This window comes from Rana temporaria, chromosome 1, assembly GCF_905171775.1.
Source record: "Rana temporaria chromosome 1, aRanTem1.1, whole genome shotgun sequence".
Classification (NCBI taxonomy): domain Eukaryota; kingdom Metazoa; phylum Chordata; class Amphibia; order Anura; family Ranidae; genus Rana; species Rana temporaria.
Genome location: NC_053489.1, coordinates 74,662,838 through 74,675,699, shown reverse-complemented (window position 1 = coordinate 74,675,699; position 12,862 = coordinate 74,662,838). Strand labels below are relative to the sequence as shown.

Sequence of the window (12,862 nt, the reverse complement as noted above, 5' to 3'; positions counted from 1 at the left end):
CTTCAGAAACCACGTGTTTGAGTTGAATTGTTATGATGTACAGTGCATCAATTTTTCCTGGATTAAATACATTTTTTCTCTTTTCTAGATCAAGAAGTATTTTGAACTTGAGCCACTGGCACGAGGAAAAAGATGGATTCTACAGCCAACCTCACTGGACAACATGGAAGCTGTAAAGGACAGCTTTTCAATGCTAATAAACCTTTTAGATGATCGAGAACTTGAGCCTGTTCAGTTGTGAAAAATTCCGAATGCAGCAGGCTTCTTCAATGTTTCACCTGGGAGCATTTTTACTTTCCAGGAACATCAAACATGGACAGCAGCATCGTGTCTGGGTCGCAGAGGGTCTGCATTGTTTGCTGCCTTATATCTACATGGAATTGCTTCTTTTTTTAAATTTGTTTTGTGGATAGTATCTTTTTAGTAGCCATATACCCAAGTATTGGTTAAGTAGGCCAGGACTGGTACTTTAAATAATTCATAAAAATAGGCTGGATGACTGAAAACGGGATCAATCAATATCGTCTAGAACAGCTGTATGAACAACATTGGCTACGAACGATGTTCATCAATTCAATCACCTATAGAATATTTATATTGCTATTACAATTCATCTTTTCATGCAAAACATGTCTTAAAATAGTATTGTAGCCATACGTTTCTGTGCACACAAAACTTGTATTTCAGTTATGGACTGATGCTGATGGGATGCACATTGGACCTATTGAAAGAAATTGGAACTTTTTTCTCCCTGTCCACCAAGCTCTTTTCAAGGGAATGTATAGTACTTTTCACGTGTTTTTATTTTTAGAAAAATTATGTGTGTGTACATATATACATTAATGTGCACATACACACATTATATATATATATATATATATATATATTTATATATATATATATATATATATATTATTTTTTTTTATGATAAATATTGCATAGCAATATTTTGAGTTTAGCTGGTAAAGCTATAGGTCTCACATTCAGCATTGTGTCGTTTCTCATACAATGCTAAAAGAAGTTGGTTGTTTATGGAACCACAGGAGTGGCTCTTCCCTTATTAGGGTGCATTCATACCAGACAAGACATCTGCCTCTGATTAGATGCAAGAACCCCAGTGATGTTTCCTGCAAAAGGAAGCCCCACTTAAAATATTGAGAGGCTCCTGGCTCCCACAGCTAATCGCGATCACATGCAAGTGATTGGCCCTGGATTTAGGCAGTCTGCATCCAAGGTCGATCACTCGCGTGTGATCGCTGCAGAGGCAGGGTGCTTTCGCAGGTTTAAATACACCCCTAGACAGCTCAGTGGGATGTATAAATTGGAGAAAGGGAATTGCAAAGCAAATGGTATCTGCTGAGCCATCTCTTTAGTTAGCCCATATTGCTTTGATATCCTTTTTTGAGAGAGTGTATATGTGAGTGTATGTATAGTAGTGTGTATGTATATGTGTGTATATATGTATGTATGTATGTATGTATATATATATATATGTATGTATATATATATATATATATATATATATATATATACACACACAGTATCTCACAAAAGTGAGTACACCTCTCACATTTTTGTAAATATTTTTGTATATCTTGTCATGTGATAACACTGAAGAAATTATACTTTGCTACAGTGTAAAGTAGTGAGTGTACAGCTTGTATAACAGTGTAAATTTGCTGTCCCCTCAAAATAACAACACACAGCTGATGATGTCTAAACCGCTGGCAACAAAAGTGAGTACACCCCTATGTTAAAATGTCCAAATTGGGCCAAAAGTGTCAATCTTTTGTGTGGCCACAATTATTTTCCAGCACTGCCTTAACGTTCTTGGGCATGGAGTTCACCAGAGCTTTACAGGTTGCCACTGGAGTCCTCTTCCACTCCTCCATGATGACATCACGGAACTGGTCGATGTTGGAGATCTTGCGCTCCTCCACCTTCCGTTTTGATGATGCCCCACAGACCCTCAGCTTCTTTAGCAAGGTAGTGGTCATCTTGAAGGTGTGTTTGGAATCGTTATGTTGGAATACTGCCCTGCGGCCCAGTCTCCAAAGGGAAGGGGGATAATGCTCTGCTATAGTATGTCACAGTACAAGTTGACATTCCTTGTTCCCTCAATGAACTGTAGCTCCCCAGTGCCATCAGCACTTATGCAGCCCCAGACCATGCACTCCCACCACCATGCTTGACTGTAAGGCAAAAAACACATCTTTGTACTCCTCAACTGGTTGCTGCCACACCTGCTTGACACCATATGAACCAAATAAGTTTATCTTGGTCTCATCAGACAACAGGACATGGTTCCAGTAATCCATGTGCTTAGTCTGCTTGTCTTCAGCAAACTGTTTGCAGGCTTTCTTGTGCATCATCTTTAGAAGAGGCCTCCTTCTGGGACAACAGCCATGCAGACCAATTTGATGCGGTGTGTGGCATATGATTTGAGCACTGACAGGCTGACCCCCCACCCCTTCAACCTCTGCAGCAATGTTGGCAGCACTCATATGTCTATTTCCTAAAAGACAACCTCTGGATATGATGCTGAGCATGTGCACACAACTTCTTTGGTCGACCATGGCGAGGCCTGTTCTGAGTGGAACCTGTCCTGTTAAACCGCTGTATGGTCTTGGCCACCATGCTGCAGCTCAGTTTCAGGGTCTTGGCAATCTTCTTCTTATAGCCTAGGCCATCTTTATGTAAAGCAACATTTTTGTTTTCAGATCCTCAGAGTTCTTTCTAATGAGGTGCCATGTTGAACTTCCAGTGACCAGTATGAGAGATCGAGAGCAATGACACCAAATTTAACACACCTGCTCCCCATTCACACCTGAGATCTTGTAACACTGAGTCACATGGCACCGGGGAGGGAAAATGGCTAATTGGGCCCAGTTTGAACATTTTCACTTAGGGGTGTACTCACATTTGTTGCCAGAGGTTTACACATTAATGGCTGTGTGTTGAGTTATTTTGAGGGGACAGCAAATTTACACTGTTATATGAGCTGTATACTCACTACTTTAATTTTTGTAGAAAAGTGTAATAACTTCAGTGTTATCACATTAAAAGATATAATAAAATATTTTCAAAAATGTGAGGGGTATACACATTTTTGTGAGATACTGTGTATATATAAAATATGAATGTGTGCATATATTTTACACACATAGAGCTACAAAGCAACAGTTTTAAAATGTATGATCTTAAAAGAATATATCTAAAATAAAACTGGTCCAAACTGATTATGCTTTCCTTAAAAAAATTGATTATGGAAGAAGCCTTGGAAAACTTGGGAAACAGCTGCTTTCGGATCATATGACAGGTTGTGATCTCTGCCAAGTTACAGAATCAGAGTTCAAAGTAGTTGAGCCTTCCCTTCAGTGGATGTCACATTACCGAATACCCAAACATTTAATCACATGATTGAACACTGAGGGATACTGAAATGTGGTTTCACCCGTAAAGACAAACATGGACAGTGAGAAATCCTGGAGTAGGGGGTTTCCAGTAAAAGTTGTTAGGGCTCCCATTTATGCATTTAAGAGAGCAGGGTGGGAAGGGAAGCTTAGTTCCTATTTTTGACAATAGGTCTGCTTTAATCATCCACTATTCTTATCTCAGGAGGAAACTAACGCCATCTTCTACAGTCTTTATAATGTAACATACATTTTAAAATCCATTAGACAAAATAAGAGTCTTGCATAACCACCACCCAACAAGTAGGTGGAGTTAGGGAATAAGGTGTGGAGATATCGTTGGAGACATGGTTTGAAAAGTATACATACAAGAGAAAATGGATGCCGAAATCGGTTTCGGGTGAATCTACCTAAAGAAAAGTTTTTACTATCCAGTTTGTGGTTTCTGTTACTTCCAGTTTGTGTCTAGAACAGTGGTTCTCAACCTGGGGGTCGGGACCCCCTCAGGGGTCGAATGATGATTTGCCAGGGGTCACCAAATCCTGGGCTGGTCCTGAAGCCTGCACTGCTCTTCCAGCCTTTTCGTGGCCACCCAGCAGGCCTGTCCCTGAAGCCTGTGGCCGCTCCAGTTGGGCTGTTACTGGAGCCCGCGGTTGCCCACTCAGTCCCTATGCAGCCGTCCATTCAGTTTACAGCATGGGTGGGGTGCAGAGACTAGAGGTCAGCAGAATGGTGAGGAATGTGAAATGGGAGGGGCTAGAGGAGATCCTATCTCCTGATTTCACTTGGGTGAAAGACACCACAAAGCTAGAGACACAGTGAGTAACACTACCTGTGATTAGAGCTGCCATTAAAAGTCCCCACTACAGTTCTCAGATCAGCAGATAATCTTGATCAAGAGCACCTAAGTTGGCTGATCAGAACTCTCCCCCAGCACTGCAACTGATCCCACCCCCTCCCCCTTCACCAGAATTGCCACTCATCCCTTCTCCCTACCACTCATCTCGTTCCATCCTTCAAGAAGTAAGAGAAGGAATAACAAGAGAATACATGGAAGGGAGAGGAAAAGAGGAGGGAGGAACAAAGGAAAAGGGTGAGAAGTAATTGGAGAAGAAGAAAAAGGGCTAGAGAGAGGGATGGGGATAGAGAGAGATAAAAGGGAAAGTAAGGAGAACAGTGGTACATGCTAAAATGTACCATAAGGGGTCTTAATATTGTACGAGTGGAAGGGACTCAGGGAGCACTAAATGTTCATGGGTTAGGGGCGCAAATTACTTGTCTTGCCTTGGGTGCCAACAACCCACGCTACGAAAATGTTACTGTTGGGGGTCCCCACAACTTGGGAAATTTTATCAAGGGGCCACGCCACTGAAAAGGTTGAGAACCACTGGTCTAGAAGCACATGCATGTCACTTTGTTGATAAGTTATGTTTGATGCACTTGGTAGAACAGCTGTCTTCGTTCTATTGGTTTATAGATTTGAGTGATAAGATTTTTGAAAAACCCATCATTATGACTTCCAAACGCAAGTAATCTGCAGCTGATTTCCGAAAATGTTTTGAGTTTTAATACCCATTTAGGGTTTTGCAGAATGTATATTGGATATGGAAAAAATATCTCAGAAATCCATGAATGTCAATAGATTAAAATATAATTCAAGTTGTGTGTGTATATATAGTGATCTATAGATTTCTGCCAATTAATATGTACTGTGTATAGATCAGTAACCAATGTGTTTTTTTTTTTTTTTTACATTTATTAGCTTTCGTTAAAATGTAAATCCTGCCTGAACCTTTTTTTCATTAAATAGAAGTGGGGAGGCTTTGATAATTCATTAGTTTCTAATCTCAGTGACTACATTCTCACTGGGCAGAAAGTGAGGAAACCTCTATCCAAAAATAAGTTGCAGACATTCCAGGTTTACTACACTATGCAAAAAAAAAAAAAAAAAATTGAAACGATGCAGTTTGCTGCCACAATAACTTGGACCCTCACTCAAAAATACACAGCATTACTATGGTGCCTACACAGTGTTTTGGTGTATGTCTTTTCTTCCTTGCTCCTGTAGAAGCTGGCATCACCTCTAAAGAGGATGTAAACCCATTCTGTAAACTTATACCTACAGGTAAGCCTATAAATGAGGCTTACCTGTAGGTACTATGAATATCTCCTAAACCTGCACATTTTAGAAAAGATTCACACTTCGTGCAGCTGGTGATGTCACCTGCGCATGCGCTCCAAAGGGACGGTATACTCGTGCCATTCCTTCAGAGCTCTGTGCCATGGTCCGTGACTCCCGTGTGCATGCCAATCAGATGGCCAGAGGATGTGAACCCAGTTGGGAGATCAGGTGGAGATGGAAGTATCTGTCAGAGCTCACAGTGCAGCAGTGCAGGGCTTTATTTTAAGGTAAATATGTATTTATGCCTTTGCAGGGTTTTTAAAATATATATATATATTTGGCATCGTTTACTTCTTCTTTAAGGATTTCTGCCATTTACATCCCATAGCCCAACATCCATCCTCAAGGAGATTGCATGAATAAATCGAAAACATGTGCAGTCCAAGAGAGCCAAGCTTTGCTTTGGTGCTGTAATGGGTTGTCAATGTCATAGCTCATTCCTGTGGCAATTTATAAACATCAGAAGACTTGAGCGGAAGTTGAAAGCGAACTCCATCCTTTACATGTTATACCTGTATTTAGGGTTTCATTTTGCTTTAATCACTATTGTGTCCAGTTTAGTGAGTTTTTTCACTGGCTGTTGTTCCAATGACCAAAAAAATAAAAAATAACGTTTTTAGCTGGAGTTCCAGTTTAAGCTACAGTTCGTTCAAGTGTTTTTAAAAAAAAAAAAAAATTATCATATCAAAATTTTGCGTATCAAAGTTTGTACTGCCATAAAGTAATGGAAAAAATACTGGTAATAAAAAAAATATATCTAGTACATCTCTGCAATACATGAATACATGTTTCCTGTGTTTTGTCTCCTAAAAAAATGAGGCAGGTACAGAAAAGTGTCTGTTGATCCTCCCTGAGAGCCAATGTGCTCCTTACTACGTGTAATGAGATGACAACTCTTCATCTGCCACACTAAATTCCCAAGCATGTGTTGTCAACCATGAGTTGCAAAAAAATGTCCCCTAATGCTTTGGCGATTAGGAGAGGGGAAAGCGTTCTTTAGTCATAAGAGAACTGGATTGGCGGAAACACTGGAATTTTAAAAAGCAAAGGCAATGTGCTGCCAGCTCAGAAGATCAAGTACAGTATTAATAAAACCTGGGGAGTGTACATGTATTGCAAAAATGTAAAAAATTGCCTTATTTGTTAGGTTGTAGACAGCCAGTGAAGATGTGATTGTCCTACATTCTTCAGTCAGTAAAATAACATTTGACAAATGAATAGCCTACACCTTGGCAGTTGCAAAAGCCATATTCCTACCTTTATCTGCTCCCTTCCTCTCATCTCCACAGTAGAATACCACTGAGCAGTGTTCCTGTGTTCCTCCTTTATGTGAAAAGTCATACAGAAATTAAATGCATGCCCAGTTTTATTTAAAAAAAACAACAACAAATGGAGGCATTTGGCCCATGGCAGCCAAATCTGAGGTTCTACCTGACATTTTTAGGGTAACGGAACATGAATGGTGGATGATGAGTTGTTGCTGAGCTGCCACTACTTCTTGGTTCTTCCTGGGGTTTTATTGTCTCATCCATATGTTAATGTAGACGTTTCTTTTAAATTTGCAGAAAACATAGTGCTGTAAACTTACAATACTTGTTCTAGATCAGGGATATGCAATTAGCGGACCTCCAGCTGTTGCAAAATCATGCCTCTGCCTCTGGGTGACATGCTTGTGGCTGTGAGAGTCTTGCTATGCCTCATGGAACTTGTAGTTTTGCAACAGCTGGAGGTCCGCTAATTGCCTATCCCTGTTCCAGATGAACGGGGATGTATGTATTACAGTGCAGGTTGTTGCCTTTTCTTAAAGTACAGTATATAGATATCATCATTTTTTTTTTTTAAACACAGCCATTTTTTTTCCTTTATGCTATATAGATGTAAATAGGAATATGTTATTGAAGCTTTTTCCTTTTTTTTTTATTTGTTTTTTTTACATTTTTGTGATTTATTTTTTATATGATTCATGGCAGTAAAACACACAGATAAAAAAAAAACAGTGTTATAGTAATTTTTACAATATACCAGTATTTGTAACCTGATGCTCCTCCATTAATCACTAATTCACACTTTGTTCAGAAAATAAGAATTTATAGTAAAATGTATAGTAAAATTAAAAGAGCGATATGCTGTATAGTAAACAACAAGGGAAAGGAACTTTGTGAGACAATTATAAAAAAAGTCATATCTGTCCTTTGTATTATTGCAGTAAGATATTTGATCATTCTGTAATGTTAAAGGAGATTTCCACTCAGGAAAAAATACCAGTACATTCATTAGTATTGGCTTATGCAAACCGTTTATAAAACCCCAGCAATAGAATGTGATGGAACACACACACTGCCTCAAAAGGTATCTAAACACAGAAAACAGAAATGTAATATATTCTAGCTGACCAGTCCTTAGCCTGAAAGTGAATGAATTTCAGCAACTACAGAAGATACCTGTTGATCTTGCCAGAAATCCAGTGTCCTTGTCACTTTTTGTAAACTACAGAAAACACAAACATGAATTTCTCCCACTGTTGTGGCGTGGTGGTGCAGGTGTTTCAGGGTTGCATAGTTAGGTTAAAAAAAGACCCAAGTCCATCGAGTTAAGAGGTGCTGAGAAGGTGAAACATTGGTGTTGCTTTACTAAAGGCACATAGCCTGTGCACTTTGCAAAGTACAATTGCACTCGGCAGGTGCAGTTGCTCCAGAGCTTAGTAAATGAGGTGAAGCTTCACTTTGCAAATAATGCCCAATCACCTGCAGGGGAAATTAAAAGAAACATGTTTGCTTTGACATGATTGGATGATGGAAAATCAGCAGAGTGTCTGCCAATTGTCTCCCAGATGTTAGATTAAATTATTCCTTGGTGGTAGAGGTTTCTATTTGTAGTTTTTTTTTTTTTTTTCATGTGTGTGCGTAACTTAAAGCTGATGTCTGCCGAAAAAAAAGTATTGAAAGCCAGCAGCTACAAATACTGCCGCTTCTGACTTTTAATATTAGCACACATATTTGTCCTGGAGTCCAGCGCCGTTGGCAGCAGAGGACGAGCGATCGCTCATCACTCTGCTGCCCCCACCGCCATCCGTGTTCTGGGAGCTGTGTGTTTCCCAGAACACAACGGGGGGGGGGGGCGGGATCTAACGTCCTGCCCGCAGTCTACCCGCAGACTGTGTGGCCGGAAGTGGGTGCAAATACCTGTCTTTAGACAGGTATCTGCATCCCCCTCCCCCCTGAAAGGTGTCAAATGTGACACCGGAGGGGGGAGGGTTCTGATGAGCAGAAGTTACGCTTTAAAGAATAAAGCCACCTATTGCAGTGCATGTAGGATTAGTCATCTTCTACTGAAGGACATACACTGGGTTGTGTTTTTAGCAGCCTTGGCTGGCTCCTTGCTGCTGAGATATACTTGACTGTGGCTCTTTTTTTTTTATTTATTTTTTTAAAGCATTTACTATAAAAAAAATCAATTGGCCACAGTTAAAACTTCCATTTATTACCACTTTGGGCAATCTTTGTGGTGATGGCAGCTGCCACATTTTATGGTTGTGATGGGGCAGTAGGGTCCCGTTATGGAAAAGTGTTAAATACCTTTTCAGGTCTGGTGGGCCTCCTCCTCTTCCTAATGCTCCGGCAGTTGCAGGTCCTCTGATGACCAATGCCGAGGAAATTACTCTGCAATGGACGTAATGACTCCGAGGGACAGTCCACTGCTGAAACAGTGCAGATTGCCAGCTGCTGGAGGAGTATATAATCAGTACGTAAAACTGCTTTCTGCGGCCCTCTAGACCTAAATGACCATTTAACCTTTGCAGTTGGCAGCATTTTTCAGTACCAGCACCATCACCATTGAATCCGGTTTTTGCTCCCTTGCTTAGATAGATCCACTGCTGGAATCTTCAGCCTTTGACACTTCCATGTGTGTGTGTCAAATACCTGTTTTTATCTACTGTGTGTGTGCTGTGGTTCCACGTTCCAGTCTGTCACTAGTGTGTTTCATCAAAGTTGTAGGGACAAAGTGACATAGCAGCTGATGGATGGAACCACAACAAGGAGACTCGGGCAGCCAACACACCCAAGTGTCAACATTCCAATGGCAGGTATAACTCCTGAAAAAAAATAATCTTGGATTCACCAGCAGTGCTAGTGATCGTTTTTTTTGGGGGGGGGGGGATTTAGACGTTGGTTCGTCATGCAGCTACCACATGCTACTATCATGATGGTTTAGCTGTAATAAAGGTTCACTGCTCCTAATTTTCTTCCACTCATTAACAGTCTAGTGCTTATATTTCTTAGCACTCTTTAGGTAGTTTTTACCATAACTGAGGTGCCCTGTTGATATACCCCATGCTTTCAGTTGATATACCCCATATTGTGAAGAACGTAGATCTTTGTAGCCTGTATTGTTATATCGTGGACCAGCAGTTTGCCATTATAGTGATCTGAAGTCTCCCATAGTCTTCCACTGAGGGCTGTCACCCATATAGTGAACATTTTTAAAGATGTCCTGTATTATGGCCAGGTTGTTGTACACTTTTGCCCTTAAAAAGCTTGAGAACTGCATTGTCCCTTTAGGGGGGTCAATTGATGAAACCTTGGCCTGGTAGATCTATGCTTAGGACTGGTAATTGTTTGGGATAATGCTTCAAACACCTGTTAAAGTGTATCTAGCCCCCCCCCAAAGACGATATATTGTAAATTTCAGCTTACCAGTCCATAGAAGGGGCTGGTTACAATAGTTTTTTTGTTTTTAGGACAAGTACATTTCTGCAAATACGGACTTAAAATCTCAAAAAAGGTTATACGTTTTCTGGGAACATGCCCATTTTTCCGTTGCTTTGTATTATATTTGGTAGCATGTTATGTTGCCCTGAACTATTTTTATTCCTGTTAATTCTCTGTTGCAATAATGGTAATTTATGTAAAATATTTGCCTTTGTCTGTAAGAATCCCTGTTATTTTAAACAAATGCTTTATAATAAAGTGTTTTATTAAAAAAAAAAAAAAATTCTCAAATTTGACAACTATCTTTTGTGCACTACAAACCCTCCCATGTAAACCCACCCTCCCATGTAAATAGAGAAGGGGAGCCGCAGAGGTGTTTTTAGTCCAAATTAGGAGTCTAGGGTGACAACACTGCTCCTGCAGTACAGTGAACCTGGTTCCCTTAGGACAGGAAATGTTACTGGCAGGATCTCCAGGTAGATGTGAGAAACAAGTTTAATTTTCTTTATTTTTAACGATTGGTAAGCTACAATATATTACATTTTTGTGTTTGGGTTTAGATACACTTTAGGGGTTAGTGTCTGGATAAATGGGCTAAGTTAGAGGTGCTTTATTTACACATTTTTGGTGCTTGAAGCCCAGTGATGAGAAGTGAGGTGCCAAACTGCTGGCACCTAAAACTACTATGCGTGAATAAAATGGATATTTCTTAAGGGGTAGTACCACTTTTGTGAAAAAGAAACCATGGCAAATAAAATAATTATTGTAACATGTACAAATACTACACAAGCCATATTTTAATTTAATGTTATCAACATTTACCTTTCCTTTTCAATCTGTAGCCGCTGTGTTTTTCTGTAAACCTCAATGCAGAAAGGCAACCTGCAGGCCAGTGGGTGTACAGAACTTCCCCAGAAATGTAATTTCCTGCTTGTGTGATTGGCTCACTGATTTTCGCAGAAATCTGCACTAAGATACAAGTACAGTTTTAGGCATCCTCTGCAATGGTAATTATGTTTTTGGGTGAGATACTCCCTAAGGGTTAAAGTGGTTGTAAAGGCTGAAGGTTTTTTTACCTTCATGCATTCAATGCATTAAAGTGGATGTAAACCCGATTCATTAAATTTGACCTGGGCACATATACAGTATCTGTAGTGTTTACTTATCTCTCTCCAAAGCCCTAAGTCAAGGATCCTCAAACTATGGCCCTCCAGCTGTTGTAGAACTACACATCCCATGAGGCATTTTAACACACTGACATTCACAGACATAACTAGGCATGATTGGGATTGTAGTTCCTGAACAACTGGAGGGCCGTAGTTTGAAGACCCATGCCCTAAGTCCTGTGTCTTTCTGCTGCTCCGTTCTTCTGTTATCAGGATAACTTCTGACAAATTCTCCAACATGGGTGATGAAATCAGCTTAAAATTTGTGTCGGGGAGGGTGCTATGAATAGATTAGCAGAAAGCTGGTCTATTCACAGCACAGAAGGAGAGGCCCAGAGTGCTGGCGGTGTACCCAAAAAGAGGCGGATCGGGATGCTCTGTGCAAAATCACTGCACAGAGAAGTATGACATGTTTTTATATTGTTTACTTTACAATCATTTTAATTCTAAAGGAATGCAGACACTACAACTTTCCTCATTAGAACACTACAGGCGCAAAAGCTGGTTATATCAAGCACAGACACTCAAGTATTTTTAAAGACCTAGTTTAACAATAAGAAGCAGCAAGGACAACTCTGCACAAGGTTTGTTAAAATCCTTGCAATGTACATAGATCGCCTAGAGGGGTTCTCAACTCCTGTCCTCAGGACCCACTAACTGGCCAGGTTTGCTGCATAGCTGAAATGCATCACAGGTGATTATAATTTGCTGCTAAGTGATTGCAGCATTCTAGTCTGCACCTCACCAAGATAATACTTAAAATCTGGCCTGTTAGTGGGTCCTGAGGAAGGGAGTTGAGAACCAATGGCCTAGAGGGATAATTTATACACACACACATATATATATATATATACTCTTTTTTTTTTTTTTTTGTCTGATGTTCTCTAATTTTTGTAAATGTTTTTTTTTTTTTTTTTTTTAATTCTTTTAACTGTGAAATTTTTAACTGTTTCAGTACTTTATAATGTAAGTAGCACAAAGCTTATGTTTGTAGACTAAAATGACATTTTCTTTTGCATGTTCATCACGTTATTACATTGTTAATGAGCAGGAAATCCTTTTTACATGCAAGATAATCACAGAATAATCTTTTTAGAACATTGTTTGATATCTATCTGTGAAATTGCTTTCTGCTTGTGTTGTGTGCTTGTACCCGTCTGCCCTGAGCTCCTCCATTTTCTGAGCCCTGTGACTGCCTGTGATACTGTATTTTAGTCGTCACAGGAAAAAAAGAACTATCTGTCAGTCTTGAACAGCAGCTGCACATGACAAGCTTCTGTCTGACGCCTTGTGCTTTCAAACTGTCAGCACACTGCTGTCTACATCTCCCAGATCTAAGCTTTTCGTTTTGCCATCTCCCCTCTGGTACATGATCACACGCTGTTGCCTACA

General features: G+C 40.0%; 1 protein-coding gene across 1 annotated transcript in view; it reads left to right on the top strand.

Annotated features, from left to right (window-relative positions):
- The window catches only part of ARL15 (ADP ribosylation factor like GTPase 15), a 422,067-nt gene extending 421,216 nt beyond the window's left edge, over positions 1-851 (top strand). Inside the window, exon 5 of the mRNA XM_040339353.1 lies at positions 89-851. Coding sequence (XP_040195287.1) covers positions 89-241 — 153 coding nt within the window. The 3' untranslated portion in view covers positions 242-851. The remainder of the gene's footprint in view (positions 1-88) is intronic.
- Positions 852-12,862: the final 12,011 nt, after the last annotated feature.